This window comes from Labrus bergylta, chromosome 22 (assembly GCF_963930695.1).
Source record: "Labrus bergylta chromosome 22, fLabBer1.1, whole genome shotgun sequence".
NCBI lineage: Eukaryota > Metazoa > Chordata > Actinopteri > Labriformes > Labridae > Labrus > Labrus bergylta.
In genome coordinates this window covers 7,735,348-7,756,975 of record NC_089216.1, presented here as the reverse complement: position 1 = coordinate 7,756,975, position 21,628 = coordinate 7,735,348, and the positions used below count along the sequence as shown (strand labels likewise).

General features: G+C 40.5%; 2 protein-coding genes across 3 annotated transcripts; one reads left to right on the top strand and one right to left on the bottom strand.

The window, feature by feature from the left end:
* Positions 1-10,669: 10,669 nt before the first annotated feature.
* Positions 10,670-17,995, top strand: badb (BCL2 associated agonist of cell death b). 2 transcript variants are annotated; one of them, XM_020643650.3, is made up of 4 exons: positions 10,670-10,768; positions 12,678-12,830; positions 13,554-13,774; positions 14,897-17,995. In XM_020643650.3, exons 1-4 carry the CDS (start codon positions 10,750-10,752, stop codon positions 15,032-15,034), a joined length of 531 nt encoding a protein of 176 aa, XP_020499306.1. In that variant the 5' UTR covers positions 10,670-10,749; the 3' UTR covers positions 15,035-17,995. The 2 variants fall into 2 exon arrangements, with proteins under 2 accessions (XP_020499306.1, XP_020499307.1); XM_020643651.3 differs by lacking the exon at positions 10,670-10,768 and adding an exon at positions 11,857-12,016.
* A 169-nt stretch (positions 17,996-18,164) lies between these two features.
* LOC109991349 (glyoxal reductase-like) lies at positions 18,165-21,612 on the bottom strand. Its single transcript, XM_065950845.1, has 6 exons — positions 20,799-21,612; positions 19,990-20,292; positions 19,625-19,770; positions 19,293-19,432; positions 19,022-19,180; positions 18,165-18,891 (listed from the first exon to the last, which is right to left on the bottom strand). The coding sequence occupies exons 2-6, from the start codon at positions 20,229-20,231 to the stop codon at positions 18,712-18,714; spliced, it is 867 nt and encodes a 288-aa protein (XP_065806917.1). The 5' UTR covers positions 20,232-20,292; positions 20,799-21,612; the 3' UTR covers positions 18,165-18,711.
* Positions 21,613-21,628: the final 16 nt, after the last annotated feature.

The window sequence follows — 21,628 nt, the reverse complement described above, 5'->3', positions numbered from 1 at the left end:
TCCACATAGCATGTTTCCTTAATGTCTGATGATATAATAAGGTTATTTTAAATTGTCTTCCAAACAGACAAAAAAGTGTCATCTTATCTTAATTTAATTTTCCAATAAATGTGTTTTTACATACCCACAGCATATTGCTACAGAAAAACTATTTTTTAATCCACCAAGGTCAGACTAATTGTGCCTATTATTTGATTCCAAGATGGCAGCCGTCTACCAAATTTCCATGCACACCCAAATCCAAATGTCTGTGTTAGCAATATTAGAGATCAGAAAAATAAAAGTAGGACATTAACTTTCTCTTTGGTATACGCTGCAGGCTGTGACACCTGTCTTTAATTTTTCCATTGAGACACTTCTTACCAGCTGTGTTTATTAAGCTGCCTTTGAAATGACTCCCTGGATGAAACAATGCATGCCGCTCTCTGTCATGTATTCCACAGATTTTGGCAGACAAACTGTTGGCACATCACAAAAGCGAGTTCAAACGAGGCTAGTTCTTTTTCACACAGATTTGGACCCTGTGCCATTTCCCCCGTTCCATTTGAGTCCAACTAAGCTTTTCTACGATGACTGTGTTCAATATTCACAACAGTAAGCAATTAAACAACACAGCGGCAGCTGGATTATATTCAGATATTTGACGTGTTTCCTGTTCAACATGCACACATTCTAATGTGAAAATAATTATTAAGATCATTACATTATTAAAGTCATTATCAACAAATGCAGCAGTACAGCAGAACATATCTGTACAGTGAAGATGTTCTTCCAGAAATGATTTAGAGGTGTGGAAATTATCTTACTTTTTTTGCTGTCTTGCTTTGAGAGAAATCAAATGAGAACAAAGCAAAAATCTGGTTGCTAAAAATGGAGCTGCTACCAATATGCTAGTTTAGCATGACATTGAAAACTTGAATCCTTTCATAAAAAACAGTTGACTTATACGTAACAGTCAGGATAGATTTCTGTCTTAAGTCACTAAAACTACTTGCTAAATTTCAGGGGTAAAAATGATGGTTTGGGTTTAAACAAGCTCCTAAATAATACAACCAACAAAGACGATGTATTTGGCCTGATTAATGCATGCTGAATTAATCAATCAATCAATCAATCAATTTTTATTTGTATAGCGTCAACTCATAACAAGTGTTATCTCGAGACACTTCACAAAAAGCAGGTAAAATACCTTACTCTTTGTCTGTTAACATTACAAAAGAGCAGGTAAAAAGACTTTACTCATTGTTATGTTACAAAGCTCCGGCCTATCCATCATGAGCACTTTAGCAAAGCAGCAAAATTTACATTGGTAAGAAAAAACTGCCTTATTAAAAGGCAGAACTCTTCGGCTGGATCCCCGGCTCATGACGAAACAGTCTTCACAGGCCTAGACTGTGCCGGGCTTAGAAAGGGATAGGGGGAGAGATGGGATAAGATGCAGGAAGAGGGATAGGGAGCAAGGGGGTGGGGGGAGACAAGCCGTCCATCAACAATCCGGTGGGTAGGGGTTGTTCTGGCAGGCCGTCAACCAACGATCTCGAGGAGCCTAAGAGAGCACAAGAGCTCCCAGGAAAGTAGGTGGTTAGTGACTGAAATTTACAGATAGATACATGCAGTAATATGATGTACTGTATATGCAGAGAGAGAGAGAGAGAGAGAGAGAGAGAGAGAGAGAGCAGTTGTTGTTGAATGTGATGCACTAACCAATGAGGAGCTTGTGTTTCGGCTGAATTTCATCTGAGAAAGAAAACCCAGAGAGGAGATTATGGATTGATGTTGTTAGACGCCCTGCTTCCATTTGAGGGAACAAAAGAATGGACTTCTCCTAATCCTGCCAGTACATATTGTGTTAACTTAATATTCCTTTCTTTAAACTGACATTACTGCCCCAGTACACTGACTGAAAGTGACGGCTGAGAGTGATCCTGATACTATCCTTAGCTAATGTTAACCGGCTAATCTTCTGACCACTCAAAGCGCTCTTACACTGCACGTCACATTAACCATTTCACACACCTTTGGTAGAGGGTGCTATGTGAAGTGCCCAACTGCTCGTCAGCACTAATCTCCAAGCCTTTGAGGGCAAAAATAGGGATTCAGCAACATTTTGACATATGGATTAGGAGCTTCTGATCAAACCAGCAACGTTTCGCTGCCATTGATGTATCTTGTTGAACCATCAACCCAGCCTGACTTGACGCTTTCCCCATCATATATTTCAGAACTGAGTGAAAACTGAACCTGAAATACTAACACAGGCTAATATGACTTAGTAGCTGTGTGTTTCCAGAAAGACCCTTCCTTGTTTACAGATAATACCTTCAGTAAATAAAGGCTAATAGAAGCCAGAAGCCCCAAATCCCATTTTGGAAACCCCCTTGGTGTTCTCCTGGATCCAGCTCAAATATCGGTTGTGATTACAGTGAAGCTCACTAATCAAAGCCGTTCAGCTCAATCTCTAACCTTATAAAGCTTTTGTCGGTTCCTGATTATTCATGAGCTGCCTCAGACTCATTGTTTCGGACCACTGAAACAATTGCGAGACATGCTGAGTATGGTCCATAGGGGAGCTGTGAAACACACAACTTAATGATGATGAGGAGGATTGTGAGCAAATGAGCCTTGATGATTCGAAAAGGGAGACGGCGAGCGGAGCAGCCGGAGAAATATTCAAGATGGCTCATTCTTGGCCGCTTGTACATACACCGCACAGTCCTGTCCAGACACATGAAACCCCCCCACTAGTTGATTGTTTCTGTCCACTCCAGGTTATTACAGCACTAACGGCTGCTAAAGAGCGCCACCAGCATCCGTCTCTGTGGGCGTCCTGGTCGTTACCTTGTCAACAAGCACGACACAAGCCGAAGTGCTAAAGAGACACTCAAACACTCCATGTAACGTAGCATCTGTGGATTTCCTCACACTGACACATACACATACATTTCACCACATGTATACTTAGAATGCCCTCATGCTAAATCATGAGCATGTAAACACGCAGACACACTGAAGATTCAAATGAGATGTGGAGCACCTCCATCAGCCTGCTGGCTTTTATTGATCAGCATTGAAATGGAGCTGCTGATTAATCAGAGGGATGGGACCAATCAGAGCCTCACACACACACACACACACACACACACACACACACACACACACACACACACACACACATTTTGGCACACAAACACAGAGCCCCTGCATCAATCCTGCCTGATCTCATTGTAATTCATAAAAATGTAAAACTGGAATTGCACTCTAAAGGCCAGATGATGCCTGTATGACCTGAGCTGTCATCTGTAACAGAATTTTAAAAACAAAACCAGAAGTGTTGCCCTTATAATTATCATGTTTATGTTACCTTCCCCTCAGCCATGACAATAGTTTATACCTCTTGTCAAACCATGTGACCTTACAAGTGAAATAGGGAAGTCTCTATACAGTTTCCAGGATAACGGTGAGAACATCCTCAAAATGCACATGCACATTTTTACAGCTTTTCTATAAATAAATAAGAGAAACACCATCAATGTGTGTATTTCATTGAGCATGTCTCATAGAAACGTGCATCTTCTCATTTGAGATTTCCATGCATGCTGTATTGACTCTACAGATGCTCTCTGCTTATCCACAGAGAGTAACACTTGAGTCATCACGCAGGCAAACAATGTATTATTCTTATTCACCTACACTTGTTTTCATGCACCTCATCTCTGTCCAGTGTGTCACACACACACACACACACACACACACATCCATTCACACAGTTCAATATAACCTGTCCTGGGGTGTTGCAAGCAAAATGGTCCCAAAGTGCAATTCATCACTCCTGTCTCCTCTGTTTCTTCTCCCCTCAAGCAATACTGACCTTTCACCGTGAGTCATATCACAAAGACACACACACACACACGCACACACACACACACACACACACACACACACACACACACACACACACACACACACACACACACACACACACACACACACACACACACACCTGCAAACATGTACAAAAACACATCTTGTTTCTTTGTATGCACATCACAAATTAACGTCAAATTGTGGCGCTTTGGGCTTCATAATTTCGTTACACTGAGATGTATTCTTCTTTGGAGGCAATTCCAGCGGATGGAAATGTAGCCAGAACTAAACCGGCAGGGATGAAGTTGGATTGAAAAAGATAATGTGCTTTGACGGACAGGAGGGGTTGAAAAATACATCGGGTTACTGGCAAGCACGTTCCAACTCCTTTCCCTGTAATGATGGCCATCTATCACAGCCTTTTATTTTATTATTTTATGCAGATTCGTATTGTTATGCTAATGTTACGGTTACTTATCCCATTTCTGTTTTTGCTGACTGGGCCGAGTCGGAGCCAGCAGTCAGTGTGTGTGTAAGTTCTCATTAGGATGCACGGGTTTGTTAATGTAATTGTTCGTCTCCCTCAGCAGCATGTTACAGCGTTTTTTTTACAACTTTGCAAAGAGAATATGCAACAACAACAGAAACACACAACTCTTGCGGGCTGAAAAAAAACAAAAAACGTATGTGATGATGAAAAACCTTTAATCCCCAAAACAGATACTTTAATGTCAACGCAGAAAGTTCAACTAAATCTTTGGATTTCAGTTTGTTCTTGTTTTCTCGTCAGGCTCTGACAGCTCGTTTCTATCAAACAACATCAATTAAACAGGAGCAATGACGCCATCAGCTAGCAAGCAGCATGAACTAGTTCAGTCAGAAACCCAGATATACAAGGGGGGAGGAAAAAGGGATAGAGGAGAGTAAAGACAGGGAGAATTGAATCTGTAAGAGAGAGCATGAGGGTGTGTGGGGGGGAGGGAGGAGAGAGGGGGGGGTGAACACAGTAGGGCACAGACTGACAAGAAGAGAGACAAGAGCAGAGACATGGAAGAAGAAAGACAATGAAAGAAGAAAAGGGGAAAGTCAGTGGGATGAGAAAGACGAGGGAGAGGATTAGGCCGACGAGGAAGGCAAATCGACTAATGCAGATCCTGTGTACGCTCATCTGGGCTGAAAATGCGGCTCGTTTCGAAACCATGTTGTGCCTCTCCATCCAATTTCCTGCCTCTCGTCTCTGTCAAAACAACGCAAGTATGATCTTTAAGGAGAATGGATTACCCTCTCCTGTGGGTGCTGGAAAGGAAAAACAGAGGCACGGAGCGGAGAAGTGGCACCTGACCTAATAATTGTTACACAGAAGAAAAAAAACTGCATTATTTGCTTTGATAGGCCTGTGATTGGCAGGTTGACAGATGACAGCATCTTAAAAGGCTGAATATCAATTATATAGCTTGGAGAAAGGAATGCAAGGTTTTTTTTGGAGGTACGCAATTTAGTCTGCAGGAATATTAACAACAGAAAATAATTCAACCATGATTCAAAATTGGACGATAAGGGGCGGCAGGTAGCCTAGCGGTTATGTACCGAGGCTATATCCCTCGTCGCAGCACTTCATCCCCCTCTCTCTCCCTCCAACATTTCCTGTCTGAATTGGGACATATCAATTCAAGTTTTTGCACCACAGCTCATAGTTTGTGTTCTGTTGGGACCTGTTAGTTCCACATGACTTAAAGTCAAGAAATCAGTCGACTCTTTTTTTCAGGTGACCTCTCGAAAAAACAAAATCTGCCCTTGATTGCTGTGGTGTCTACAGTCCTAAGACTAAACTGACTTTTATTTTAACAACACATTGACATGCAGGCATGAGCTGCGTTGTAGACTTGGGATATGATCGCTGCTTTATGCTACCTTGTGGCTGAAAAGAAATCAACTTTCAACCCAGTATAAAAAAAAAAAAAACAATATCTTTGTACAAGCACCCCTCACAACGTGTTTGTTTTAAACTCCTGATTGCACCGATGGATTTCATCTCCTTTTACTAAGGACAGTAATGATGCACAGGAAATGTTGAGAAGAGGAATAACATGATGCACTAATGAACCGAGGCTCGCAGTCAAGCCTGGGGGCAGATGCAAGGACTCAGCCTCTGTATATAGGGCGCCCGTTCTACAAACCAGCATGTCCTCTTCATTTTCCTCAGCTCTGATCCTAGAGGAAGGACGGGATCATTCCAAGCACTGAGTGGCTGTGAAGGTGAACCCTTGTAGAACTAATTGAGAGAGAGAACCATTAGGTTTTTGAAGAATCAAAGGGCCATTAGATATGCATACAATTAAGATAACAGCACATTAAAACGAGACCTCATAAACATTTGTAGCATTCATTTCTAATCTTTTGAAAGTTTTCCAAACAGCTCCTTTAGTCCATATCGGGAGCTAAACCTAATACATCACATACAAGTACTTTTGCACCTGACTCATACAAGATTTAAGCATTACAGTTTAGTATAATGTAATTGCTGGAGATAATAGGAAATAGCTTTAATGTATTGCACTGTATTGTATCGTAGCGTGATAACTAATTGAAGCATGGAATTATGTTTTGCTGCAGGCAAAGCTTCTTTATGGTAAACATAAACTGATTAGCCAACAAAAGCTAAATTAACTGCAGACAATTAAAGCAGCATTGTGATAATGGCTTTATTATGATGACACACAATGCTTTCTTCAGTATCCATTATTCAGATGAAGTAACCAGTGAGTGATTAAAAAACCTGATTTTGTGCAAATCCATATTTCCTGATGCGCTGAATTGATTGTGAGGAGTCGGAGAAAAGAGAACAAGTCCAGACCCTGAGCCAGTCAAAGGGCTGAAGTTATTTATGGTGGGAAAAGGCGACCACTATACCTCTCATTACACAACATAGGCCTGATGACAAGCATGAACAAGTGGATCTCTTCAACTTAACATATGGAATACATATGTTTCAGGCCTGCATTTACCGGCTCTCTGAGCACCCACACATCACTCCAACCACATGAAAACCACCCCACCGTAATTGATAATGTTAGAGGGTAGAAAGGCTGAAGGACAGTGTGTGTGTGGTTTTTAAGTTAACAAGAGGACAGGCATCGGTGTAGGAGTGTGAGTTAGTGTGTGTCTGTCCGCCAAGTCAAGGTAAATGTTAAAAAGTCCTTGAATAATTCTGAAAAACACACTTTTTTCTTGCTTACCATAAAAGGCCTCCGTCTATTCCAAGCGTTATAGTGCTCACTTGGTCTATTTCTACAAATATATGCTTCAACATTGTGAAAACTTTTTTTCTTCTTTGTCGAGGAATTGGTAGGCCTATAAGAAGAAAGATACTGCTTTAATTGTGTGCAAATATGACTCTGCAAGCATCTTCAGACGTTGGTTTGCAATCTGTTTGCATGTGGGTATGTGTAGTGTATTCAACTGTTGCCATGATAAATGGTCTGTGGCTAAATGACTTGGAAAGGGTCATTTATTATGCTCGGTGAGATAGGTTTGTACGGTTCCAAAAGTACTGAGCTAACCTGAAGATCGAGAAAGGACAGAGACTACTTTTGGCGTCAAATAGATTAATTTATCTGTATGCAAACCTGAGACATAACTTGGCTTAGATGTCTTCATGCACCTGGTAAAGCTGCTAAACAGTGACTCCAATGACGATACAGCCTAACATTGCATCGTAATCTGTTCTAAATCATAACTACAGGGATGTTCACTGCTTCTTCCTCGGTTACTCTCTTTTCTCTTCTTAGCTTCATCCGTCACCTTCCTCTTCCTCTTAGTCTCAGCCTTTGTATCAAACAATACAGAGACGGGCTAACTGGCTGCTTTTTAAAACTGAAGGTTAGTACTGTAAAGCTGTACACACTTCTCAAGGGATAACCTCAGCCTGCTACTAAAGTTACATACTGCTGTAAACAAAGTGATTGGGCCACGCTCTGAGCTCTGCAGAGAGTTGTTAAACTATTAAATTGGCCTATGACATTACTGTTTAGAGATGGGGAAGTTACAAATTGCTGCTTTAAAGCGTGTTAATTAACATATTACATATTATATATACCATATTGTTTAGAACACACTAGTTGCAGTTGAGTGTAACAAGTCACATTCTGTTCGAAGAAACAAACATTATATATTGAGTTTATAGACTGAGCTTTCAAATTGAATTTACTTTTGGACGGAGGCTGTCAATTTGTCTCCCTGCGTCCAGTTGAATATGCTAATCTCAGCTAACCACGGCTAACTGAAGCTTAGACATGAGATCAAATCTTCTCATGTAACTCCTGAAAGAAAAAAAAAAGAAAAAACACATCACACAAATGTGAAATATTCTTTCAGTGTTAGATTTCGTTTTTCACTTGTGATAGAACGAGAAGGATGTCTGCAGGAATCCTAAATCAGATCAGTCTTGTTGAGCGAGGGCATCGAGAGAGAAACAAATCAGCAATCCTTTTTTTAGTCCTAAAGAGCGGGGATGTAAGACAGGCAGTCTTCACAAGGGTGGAGTTGATCAAATTAGAATGCTGCCATATGTCAGCCTTGTGATCACAGAGTGACTTGGTTATACGGCGAGGGAGCGGTCCGTATATAATGAGCATGTTCTGACTGCAGCGAGGGCTCAAGATGAATGAGCGAGCAGGAGGTGTATGTTCACTCAGATGTAGGTTAAATTTGCCTTTTCATGTTCCTTACCCTCTGGAGACCTCTGCCAGTCCTCTCATTTCTGTCTCCCAGACGTTTCTTTTTTTTTCTATGACAGTCTTCTTAAAGTTTTACATTTACTGCCACCTTTTCTGCTCTACATCAATTCTCTCTCTTCACTCTCAGACTCGTCTTGCATCTTTGTTGGCTTTGCTTTTGATCCTTCATCTGTTGGTTTTTCACCGTCCTTGTACTTGTCTTTCTTCTCTCAATGTCTGGTACATGCAGTCTGTAGTTTAGATGTTTCTCATCTTTTTGTTTTTTTTTGGAATTGGAAGACCAACCCTTTCTTCTTTATGTCCACATCATGTATTTTGTTTCCCCTTCTGTTTAAGCTCTCCTACTTCAAATAATTCAAATCCTGCACTGCATCTCCTTCATAGACTGAAACGGGGGGTCTGCAGAAAGGGGGAAATATTTCAAAGGACAGTGAGTGAGGTTGCAGCAGTTGCAGACAGGCACTGTGCTGACATTAAATTGGAAGGAACATTTCAGGAGCCGCTTGGAAAGGTTGCTGCTTTTGCTCTCAAACATACACACAGACACACACACACACACACACACACCCTCACTGAGTGTTGGTTTGGAGACTGTGTGGGAGTGCATACGCCTCCATTTCCCAAAATAGCTGTCAGATGAGGGGCAGGGAGGCAGGGCGAGGTTGGTACGGAGCGATATAAATGGATGCTAATTGTATAGCTGCGTCAGAATACATTCAAATCCAGCAGACGTATACACAAACACACTCTTAGTCAGCGCGTTCATGTAAGTGTGCAAAAATTATTCCCTTGTGCATGCGTGGTACTTTATGGCTCCTAACTGCTACCAAGTTTGTGCACACATGGCTTTTCTATTTCTTAGACACACACACAGGCAAACACACACACACACACACACACACACACACACACACACAGATTAAGATGAATAAAAATTGTACGGTTCTCTAACGACACCAGAAAAGAGAACTCCCATGTATTATTTCTTTAATCCCTTTCAAAAATAGAGTTCAAAAGAAGCGCGTCTCAACAGTCATTTTCTTGAGCTGCTCCATCCCTAAACCAGTATGAAAAGCTGAGTGTGCAGACTTTGTGTGTTTGTCTTGGCTTAGAAAGCCCACTTCTGTTTGGATGCACTGAATTAGGAGAAGCTGCATCTGAACACAACAAATCCTGTCACCGTTAGCTCCTCCTCCTAGTGACACTAATTTAGGAAAAATTAGTAAGGGTTTTGTTTCTAATCCCGCTAGAAGCTCTTAATGCAGGGATGAGAGAGAAGAGAATGGAGGAGAGGAGGGGAAAGACGTAGAGGCAGCTCTGGATATAAATGGTAGATAATAACATAGTTGACTCTCCTTTTGATGTGAAGAAAGTGCAAGAGGGAAAAGTAGAAAGGCAGTCAGGAGAGGGTAGACTGTGGCATACAGACACTATAAACAGAATTTGAATGTTGTGATTTGACACAAACAAAAAAAGGACTTTAGCAACATCTTGAAAATAAGAAGCAATCATTTTTCTATTGTCATAGATTTATTCATATTAAGGGTTTCCCAGTAATGTCATAATTAAACTTTACATGTTTTTATAGAAAAGTTACAAATAAAGAGGCCTGTATGTAAGTCATAGAGTTGATTTTCCATTCATTTCACAATAAAGCAGTTAAGCTGTCAGGAGATGGAGCAGTGACTGAAGAGGACAAGAACTCAGCAAAAAATCAGAGCAGATCAGTTTTTAGTCCTGCCTCTCCATCTGCTGCTCATGTCAAGTATTACAACAAACGGGTGGGTGGGGTTTCTCTCCTCTCCTTATCTTCTCAGTCACAGTAACAAGAAGAAGAGTGGGTAAAGAGAAGTTAAAGAAGCTCAACAAAATTACCAATGCTACGTCGCTTCTATCAGTTCTTTTTTCTGTATAAATCTGTTCATAATGAATTTACCCGACGGTCATCGTCAGGTCGAATGAGTGAAAGCATTGTGTGTTTACAGTTGTAGACCTACTGTTTCGAGCCCTGCCCTTTCCTTATCAGCTTCAACATCGGCCAAAAGCAATTCTCACATAGCTGTTGTGTAACATGGGTTCACTGTGTCTGTCTTTTTGATTGATCTTTAAACCTTTCAGAAGGGAAAGAAGATAAGAGTCATTGAAATGAATGACACTAACAGCAAGTGGTAAGTAGCCCAAGAGTCAGGTAGTTTAATTTCCATTGGTGCCATTTATTTCTTTTTTTGTCAGCTGAGCTGCTTGACTGCTGTTAAAGTCTATCTGCTTAGAAAACCATGTGATATTATCAAAAGCTAAGGTCAATTTACAACCTATAATTACGCATACGAGGTATAGTAGGCTACTCCTTGACTATTTATATTTTTCACTACTTTTACATCTACTCTGCTAAATGAATAAAACAGCTAATACTTCTGTGGGTGAGGCTCAGATAGCCTATAGCCTACAAATCCAAGTCAATTAACCATTTATTAACACAATAACATTTTAAAAGCTGATTGTTTAAAAACAAACAACCATGAAGTACACAACATGTTTCTCAGCGATATATCAGTAATAATATTCAGATAAGACCGTTTATAACAGTCAAAAGAGGACTTTCTTACGTTCACCTTTAAGGTCACGTTTTAAGGTCATTTTAATTGTGCAACATTTGTCTTTAAAATTATATTAGCTTTTAAAAACATGACGCTTTCTTGAAGTAGCCTCTACTAGCCTATAACTTGTTCTTCTTAAGTTTGCACATTAAAGAAGATTTAAATGAATAGCCTTCAACATGCGCGACATCTGTCCATGGGCGGTTCTAGACAGGGGCCAACAGGGGCCCCTGTAACACTGAGTTTGGTCCCCCCTGTGGCCACCCCTCCAAAAGGAAGAACCCCCCCCCCACTACTAATAATAGTATTAAATACTATTACTGAAACAAATATAAATCATGGTATTATAGGTTGTGGTATTTAATGATGTGCGCTATTATTTGGCATAATATTTATATATATATATATATATATATATATATATATATATATATATATATATTTTTTTTTTTTTTTTTGTCTATTTTTCACCTGGGTTTAATGTTCCCCTCTGACAAAACAACTGGGCCCCCTTCAGTTAAAGAGGTCCAGAACCGCCACTGCATCTGTCCAAATTTAAAATCCTGCTTCGCCACTACACCGTACATTACGGTAAACCGGTGAGACAAACAAAGCCCCGGCCCATTCCTAGCTCGCAACAGTGACGTCAGCGCGCAGCGGCGGAGCACTGCGATTGGATGAGCGTGGAGCTGAACCCGTGTTGTACAGTGAAAAAAAGACAAGTCGCCGATAACAAACAAAAAAAACACCCGCTGCGGCCGCATGAGGCCAACTAAAGGAACACTCGCACTTTCCGGACTTACATTATAAAGATTTCGGGTAAGGGAAAAACCTTTATTTATTATTTTTAATTTCCTTTTCTTACCAGCTTCGTTTGTTAATTCAGCCACTCAGCAGCTTCCGCCCTCTAGGAAGTTTCTTTTGTCCTCTTCAGTCAACAACAACAACAAAAACAGACGAGTCGGTGTTTTGACCGGAGGGAGAAGGTGTGTTGCCGAGTTGGAATGAAGTGTAACAACAAGTGTTATCATTTTATAAGACTTGTTTTTGTCAAAAAGCAGTCGGTTATCTGCGCAGGTTACGGCACTGTGAATACCTTTGGACCGGCTTACAGCAGGGACAGCACAGAGAATAAGATATCCTGCTTGGGTGTGTTAGGTAGGAGACACATACAATGGATGATGCCATTTTATGAGTCTTGAATAATTATCTTACATGGTCATTCACCCCTCTCCCCTTTATAACACATGTGCAAAGATATGACAGATGTTTTGGTCATTGTATTTCATGATATGAAGCCTTTAAGTCTCTTTTCTAGTTCACCCAGACGAGGTCAAGTGCAGGTCAACTCTAACATAAAAAGGCCTTAATAACCTTGGTAACACATGGAGAATGTTTTGTGCTCTGTAATGGATCTGTGTATTGATGTGGTCATGTTGGGGTCTTAACTGTGTCTGCTTTTAAATTGTGTCTGTCACAGATGTCACGATGGCTGCGAAGTTCACTATTTCAGACAGTGAGTCCGGGTCAGAAGAGGAGGTAAAAGAGGAAGAGAACGACCAATCATCAGCTGTGGAAGAGCCGCATGTTCCCCAACGACACAGCTTAACCCTACCAGAGCTCAGACTGGCAGGTAGGAAACACCAAACATTGATAAACAACAAAAAAAACAAGGTTTAAAGTGGGTACATTTGGCAAACCTTCAAATAAGACCAGATGGGATTCTAGTTATTCGGCTTCTCTTATTAGTTTTCTTCCCGTTGACGTGCCCAAAATGTCAGCACAGATTTTTATTTTTTTTGTCATTCATGGTCTGAAAGGAAGTCATCAAATGCACTATGTAGCCTATTATAACAATCTGCTCAAATTCAAGCTTAGGCTCATTTTCTCTTTATTGATGATTGTTGTAATTTTGGTAATGAAGTAATGTACATCTCTGCAAGAGCTCCTGCCATGCACGTTATTCTGGCACAAACAAGTAAAAAAGACCACTCGATCACTTCATTTACTGCCTGTGCCTCCTAATTCCTGTTACCTGTTACTTCTTGGCTGTTTTCAGTCATGTCTCCTTCTGTATAAATGAATATGAAGGTGTTTACTCTGTTACTGTATGTACGTTAGGATAATATGACATAGCTTAGTTAAAAGGGAGTCAATCTATTTGCATTTAGAAAAACCTCCTCTCTATTCAAAGCAGTAAAGACTCATGTTATTTGTATTTTATCTGTGTTGTTTTACATGATTAATGCAGTGTTCATTTGATAACTAGTCCTCATGTCTTCTGTTGATCTAACCCTGCTCTTGTAAAGCAACACAAACCTCATCTTTGCTTTCCCCCCCCCCCCCCCGTGTATAGGGACTGGTCGGATCAGGTTGAACTCAGAGTCCCACGCTTACACCGTCTCCAGGGACGAAGAGCTCCAGGCCAGGGGGGAAGAAGAGGCTGGCACCCCCACGGAAGGAGCGCCATTCAGGGGACGATCAAAATCGGCTCCGCCTGCCTTGTGGGCAGCTAAAAAATACGGCCGGCAGCTCCGGAGGATGAGCGACGAGTTTGACATCCTGCTTGACAAAGGGGTGAGAATGAAGGGTCAGGGGATGGAAGGACAATTAAAGGGGGGGGGGGGGGGGTAGCAGGGGTGGCTGTGGATTAGTGGTGGAGTCGGTCGTCTCTCAACCGAAAAGTCAGGAATTCAATACCCAGCTCCTGCAGCCACATGTCCGATGTGTCCTTGGGTCCTTGAATGTGTATAAATGGGATTACCTAATACTGATCATCACTTTACACAGCAGCCTCTAGCATCAGTGTGTGAATGTGTAGGTGTGACCTGTGGTGTAAAATTGTTTAATATATACCTAATAATTCACTTTTTTTAGTCTACATCTGTAAATTTTGTAATTACTGTACATAGCACAGACTCTTGCACTTTCTGCTTATTTGCACTTCTGGTGAGATGCCAAACCTCATTTCGTTACTCTATACTTGTATATGTGTAATGACAATAAAGTTGAATCTCATCTCAGCAGAACAGGGGTAGCGGTGACAAGATATGTACGTCATGATAGGGGGAAATATGGGACAATTGACCATATTCACAATGCAGCCATTGCCCTCTGATGTTGTGGCTAGGGAAGAAATCCTAAACACTGTTGTGTAAGGGCAAGTGTCATTAAGACCCCAACACCAAGCGGAGGGGTTTTGTCTCACCCTGCATGGCTTCCTGCAGACATTTTATTTTCCACTCATCTTTTAACACCGGCATATCCCATTCCATCCCATCTTTATTTTATTTTTGTTTTCTCTGTCATAACCAATAATATCCCTAGCAACCATCTACTTTTCTTAGTAAAGGTTTGTTCTGGAGGGATAGCAGACTGTTGCTATGCGTAACTGGCCAATGAGAATCAAGCAGTACTGTGCTCCATGTTTCAAAGTCATACACATTTTAGAGACTCTGTTAAAACGTAATTTCATGGCCACCTGTTTGATAAGTTAACCTTTCCATCCTGAGTGTGACCTCAGAGGTAATTGCCGCCAGTTCAATATGAGGAACGTTACAATTTGGAGCTTGAAGCTGGTGGTTGTAAGTGTGCATTTGGCAAAGCAAAGGATCTGGTTATCTTTGGTACTAAATCTGACTTTTCTGAGTGTGACTTTAAAGTGTATTTTAAACTTGACACTGTTATTATTTCATGCAGGAGATGAAAAAAGTAAGAAGCCCTGGGCCAGCCAAACAGATGCACCACTCCAAGAGTTGGTGGAGCTACCTCTTCAGCCACCAGGAGACAGAGGGAGAGAACAACCACCACGAAAACCACACCCACCGCAATGAGTAAGCACTGAGAGACAAGCCTGGCTGATACAAGGTCCGAGTGATGGAGGAGTCGACGAAACTGAGCAGGAAGCAACTGGGAAGCCAAAAGATCAATAGAAAGGTTGCTTTGATCAAAAAAAAAAAAAGAGAGAGAGAGAGAGAGAGAGATCCAAACAAAAAGGTATGACTACTGCAGGATCCTAGTCATGTCATTTTATACGTCATTGATAACTACATTTGAATAGATTTTGTATTGGTGTTGGTTGTGATGTAAATGGTGTTGGTGGGCAGCCTACTGTGAAAGGGTGATCGCCAGTCAAGCATGAGTATCGACTGTAAGCTATCGTGACCCCCCCCCCCCCCCCCCCCCCCATAGACCGGGTGAAACGGTGGACCAAGAGAGAGGAGATGTTGTCCTCGAAACATAAAAGAAAGACTGTTCATGTGAAGATTTTATCGGTGACCACTTTACAGATGCTTACTACTTTAGCTGTCTCGCTCATCCAAAATATGCAACATACCGTAGATGGCGAGATAAATGCTCTGAAATCCAGACTCCTGAGGCCACCTTGTGTGCTGTTAGAATTTCCTCTCTTTTTAAAGAGTTAATGTTGATGTTTTATTAATGCTTGTTACTCCAAGTTTTGACGAACGCAAGCGAATGGAGACAGCTGTATTAGTGTGCCAAAACAATCTGCGGGCAACAGCGGGTTTAAAAGGAAGGATTTCTTTAAATATTCAACTAGGGCCTTTCTTTTTTTTATTCTTTTTTCTTTTACAGCTTCCTGCTCTGCTACCTGCGAGACAGTACCATTTTTCAACATCAGTACTTGACTATCACAAACTGCTTTATGCCTGAAATAATCAAAAGAAGAACAATCTTGTACAAGGACAATCTCTGATGCAGAAAAAATATCTTTTGTAAAACTTCAGGGTTAGATTCTATCTAAAGAAAATGAAATGAAACATACGTATAAGAGCACAAACCAATATGAATATATCTTTTTAAATCCTTGGATGAGCAAAAAAAAAAAAAAAAAAAAAAAACAGACTTTGAAATTTTTATGTGTAAATATTTTGTTAATATTTTATCAAATGGGCGGGTGGGAGGTTACAAGATACGTGGCAAGAATTTAAGTTTACGAGTTCCTATATTACAGTGCTTTTTACTGCGTTTGGCAAACCTAGCAATAGGCAGTGTACAATCCATGGCTGTTGTGATATATGTTACATGCATATTTAAAGATGTGAGTTAGGATGACTTCGCTGCTGAACAAGGAGCCAACACGTTTACTCTGCACCCTGTGCTTACAGAAAATTGAACCCTCGGAGAGTCAGGTCCAAAATAAACACAACAAGAAGGGTTCTAAAGGTGTTCTGATACCAGACGTGAAATGCATGCAATACGGCAAATGATCTGGTGTCTGTGAGAACTTTAGTCAATGCATCAACTTGATACCCTCATTCATTACCTCCAAGATGTGTGCCGCCTGCGTTAGCTCAGTTGGTTTGTTGGGTTAGGAATCCTTTTAGATTATCCAACAACAGAAATCATAATTCTCACATAGGCTTAGTAGCATACAGCTGTTAGAAATCAAGTAAAACATGTTTTTTTACTGCACTGATATCAGAGGGGGACTGGGTGTTATTGTATTGGGGCAACATCTCTATATTTTCAACTTTTTTTTTTTCTGTTAGGGAAAATCTGTTTCCAGCCAAGATGGTTTCTTAATGCATTTATTACATTCAGACTTTTCAGGATAACTTGGCACATAATAAACTCAAAATGACCTGTCGGGAATATAACTATTCTTATGATTGATTTTAAGGTCAGCACTGCTGCACATCTTGGGAAATCCATTAGGCTATTTGTGACTTTTGTTATTGATATGTGATTATTGAAAAATGGTAAAAGGTTTGTTCTATACGTGTCTTACTCTCGTCCTCCTGACTGGTAGGGTTGACTTGTGATTTGTTTGGGTGTGCAGGCTAAGAGGCTGCATTTCCATTATCTTTAAAGTGAAACTTTGGGCTCCTTTTTTAAGCCTTTTTCGTAAACTTGGTATAGAAAAAATTTGTTATTCTGAGATTTTTTTGACAATCTGAGTGGGACCATCTTTGTAAGAATCGCCTTAGTCTACCATGTGTACGGTGACTGTGGAACTTTGTTTGAAACAATTTTATAACAAAGCTCCCAACCCATTTGATGCTGAGCCATTAAAATTGACACATTTCAAAATAAGACAGAACTCAACCATTATTAAATTTTGAATTTTCACATGCTAGTCGAGATATCAGGACTTTTTTTTTTGTTTAAGTATAGATGCTGTCACAACCAGAGAGAAAATAGTGAAAAAGTCCTTCCAAGCAGAACTGTACCTGTACTATGACACAAGATCGAATCTGTTAGCAGAGAATATGAACAAGGTGTTGAGCGCTTGAGGCTAGATATGAATGCTTTTACTCTCTTGGGGTAATACAAATACTTCTAAACTGCCTTGAACATGCTGTAACCTGTGATGTGGCACCATGTAGCCAGCCTTGTCTGTTTGCCCAACTACCGCCTTAAACACAACAGCTCACAGTCACATTTCAACATAAAAAGCACATAACACCGGATATGTTTACTGTCACCTAAGAGGAAAACTACATACTGGCTAATGCCGGGGTTTTTTGTCCACACTAGCCATCTTACAAAAAGTCGCTTTATGAGTCTGGTCTCAGACATTTGTGGCAGTAAACACCCCTCATATGTTAAAGCTGCCTGGGCACCTGGATATCTGCAACCATCCTTGATATTACTTGAATCTTGAGATGTGCGTTTGTGTGTGTGTGTGGAGAAAATTGAGTTTTAATAGTTGCTTCTTTTTTTTTGTTGGATTCTTTTCTTTTTCAATGACTTTTTGTAAATGAATTTTCTCTACGGCTGTGAAACTTCTGGTTTATAATGTCCTGAATAAATAATTTTAAGAGTGGTTTTAAAGTAAGCCTCGTGTGTAATTCTTAAAATTGTTTTCTAGTTCTTCACAGCAGAGGATTCTTTTCATTGAAAGACCAAATCAGAAGGGAAGGCTTAAACACAAAAAGCTTCAGTGCTCGTTAAGAAGGTGATTGATGAAGAGTATGAGGCAACAACAAAGAAGTCAAATGAATTCAGACTGATTAGAAGGCTTTCAGTGTTTCAGGTTTTTATGTAAAATATGACTGAAGAATAGAAGAGATCTGAGGGAGCCAATGGCCTAGCGGTTTTGTCATTCGGCCCATTTACAGAGGCTACAGTCCTCATCGCAGCTGCAGTGGGTTTGAATCTGATGTAAGCTCTTTGCTGCATGTCATCCCCCACTGTCTCCTCACAACATTTCCCATCTCTCTTCAGCTGTCCTCTCTAGTAAAGGAAAAAAGGCCTGAAAAATATCTTTAAAAAAAAAAAAAAAAGAATAGATCTCTATTGTCATTTTCTATAACACTCAGTTGATTCATTTGATTCAATCCCTGATTCTTTCGCAGGTGCGTTTGTCAATTAAAATCCTAGTAATGCCAAGTAGCTTGATCAACTGAGCTATTAATGTCTTCATTCTTCATTCTTCAACTCTTAGTAATGTTGGTTTCTCAATACGGCTTTACTGCCAGTCAGATCTGAAGAACAGCCACCTCCAGGGGTAACTGTGGAGAATAACAATTGTTCCAATCGGGGGTCCGTCAAACCACTTGTGATGCATCCCAGCAGTACTTGTGCCCACAGTCCAGAGCCGAAAGTCTGTCCACGTCTGAGTCACTCAGTGTGAAGTCAAAAATCCTGGCATTATCCTTAACTCTGTCCGGATTGGACGACTTGGGGAGCACTGGGACGCCCTGCTGCACCGCCCAGCGCAAAAGAACCTGAAGGAGAACAATCACATTTAATGATTTCCAATTGTTTGTGCTGAAATATCATTAGATGTTTAATTAGAAGTTGAGCCTGGTGGGGGAAAAAAAAAAAAATCTCAAAATATATTTGTGTTGAGGTTACCTGTGCAGGTGTACGCCCACAGTTCTTTGCTATCTCCATGACTACATGGTGAGCAGTCAGCTCTCCTTTCCCCAAGGAGGAGTAGGCTTGGAAACACACTCCGTACTCCTCACACACACTCCTCAGCTCCGTCTGGCACAGCTGAGGGTGAAACTCTACCTGAAGAATAAAGAAAAGAAAACTTTTGCTGCATTTGCTCCGACAAAAAGTGTTGGGAGTACATTTTTTTTGTATTTATTGATTATCTGTTTTGTGTTGTCATTTCTTCAACCTGTAGCACAGCAGGGTGCGTTCTGCAGCTCTGTATCAGTTCTTTCATGTGTGCTGGTGTGTAGTTGGACACTCCGATGGCCTTCAGCTTCCCCTGGGCGTGCAGCTCCTCCAGCGTGGCCCAACTCTGAGCTCTGTTACCTGACATCAAATATTAACTCGGACTTCATCTCTGCCGTTACTCAAGTGCAACTCCGTAATTGAGGAGGACAGTGAGAGGACAGATTGAATCATGTTTCTTTCTAACTGGATTATTTATTTCCTTAAAAACAAAAGAGTTGCTTCATTTAGTTTATTGTCAGTTTAAATGTACACACTGCCCACGAATGTCACCTGGGTTGCGTTGGTCGGTCACATCCATTCCCTGTGTGCCAGGCCAGTGGATCAGGTAGAGGTCAATGTAACCCAAATCCAGCTGAGACAGGCTGTGAAGGGCGCCTTGCATGGCTCTCTCACCCTGATCCTTGGGGCCCAGCTTACTGCGGGGAGAAAAAGAGAAGAGAGGGTTGTAAATAATTGTACAAATATGCCTTTGAGAGATGACAAAATTCATATAACGTGTTTATTATCCAGATCTATTAAAAAAAGACATTCATCTTAATAATCCCACTCGTGAAAAAAAATATGCTTTCTAAAAATATACCCCAAAAAAGTCAATGCTGTTCTTTTTTTAAAGTCTATAAGCTTGTGTACTCCACCTGGTGATGAAGACGTCCTCTCTGGTTAAGCCATGTTTAGGCAGGAGCTCCTTGAGCGCTCGGCCCAATTCAGCTTCATTCCTGTAGACGGCCGCGCTGTCGAAGGATCGATAACCAGCGACCAGTGCTGCATCCACAGCCCGGTAGACTTCTTCAGGACCTGCCAACTTGTAGGTCCCCAAACCCAGGAGGGGCATCTGAACCCCCGTGTTCAGGAGGACAGAGGGTATCGTGGAGGACATCTGATTGGCTTCACTTTTCTTTTTGTGGCCTGTTTGGACTATTTTTTTTTTCTTTCCCACACTGATAAAGGACGGGATAGAGTTGAATGAGGAAATAAATAGGATTTTCTTTAGTTGTATTGGAACTGCAATGGGCGACTGAGGGGAGTTTTTTTGTTTTTTTTCTCAATTATTCAGACATTTCTTATGATACACTTTGAAACCATTGACTGTGTACATTATTTACAGTCTATGGTTGAGGAGCATCACCAACGCAAATAGTACACTGCAGAAGTGTAAGAAAGTTGACAATTACAAGCAGACATTGTCACAATTAACCAACAACCTGGCCATTTCAGAACACTTTTCAAAAGCTGTATAATATTGCACAATTATACCTGCCTTGAAAGTTGAAAGAAATGCTGCTGTGCAAAACTATAGACTGTGAATTTAAACGAGAGCATCCGATGGTGATTAATGACGTATTTTTCATGAAATTAGTTGTTGCAAAGTAGAGAATTGCATGAAAAGCTATTGCATTAAAATGCCACTAGACGTAAAAAAAAAGAAAAGAAATACTTATCTCACCTTTTGGGTCCTTTCAGCTTAGTATTTTTTTAATTATAAGTGTCTAGGAAGGCAACGACCTGTCATTTAATTACATATAGTGTAAATAATAAAACGTATCGTGTTAAAAAGGCAAATAAAACCCTGAACTTTAACTCCAGTATGAGATTTCTGCTGCCGGCGTCTCCATGTGGTCAGCTGACACTCACGTGACAGCTTTAGCGGAATTCCCGCATCGCCATGGTGACAACTTTCTGACGCCGCTGATTGGAAGATGATCTAGCCAATCGAAGAAGGCAAAAGCAACCGGAAGGCGGGAATTCATCCAGCGAAATAGAAAGTGGAGTTTGTTTGTTTGACGCCCTCTTGATGTGGTGTTCGGTATTTTTTTGTGGGATTAAAAAAAAAAAAAAACACCATGGGAAACGGAAAAATTAACCAGAACATGTTTTGATATTTCTTACTTTAAAAAATAAAATAAAAAAATAAATTAAATGAATAAAATGTACAGCTTTTAAGGTATAAATTCCCGCTTATTTCTCATCAATAAATAATTTTAAAAGTTGGTTTCTTTAATTTACATTTTGCATTGCAATTTGATGATCCATTGTCAATTCAAGATAGGACCCAATTAACCTCACATTATTTTGTTAAAGAATAATTAAAGATTATGGTGTTTTAAATGATGGCACATTGTCAGGTTTGTTAACAACAACATGCAAGTGTTGGACGTCAGGCAGCTGGTTCTCATTGTTAAATGGGGCTTAAACATTTTGTAAATGTTAGTTGCCTTCTTGAATACCTCAGATGAATCTTCATCCATCAGCTCATGCATTTGTTGAATTTGCATA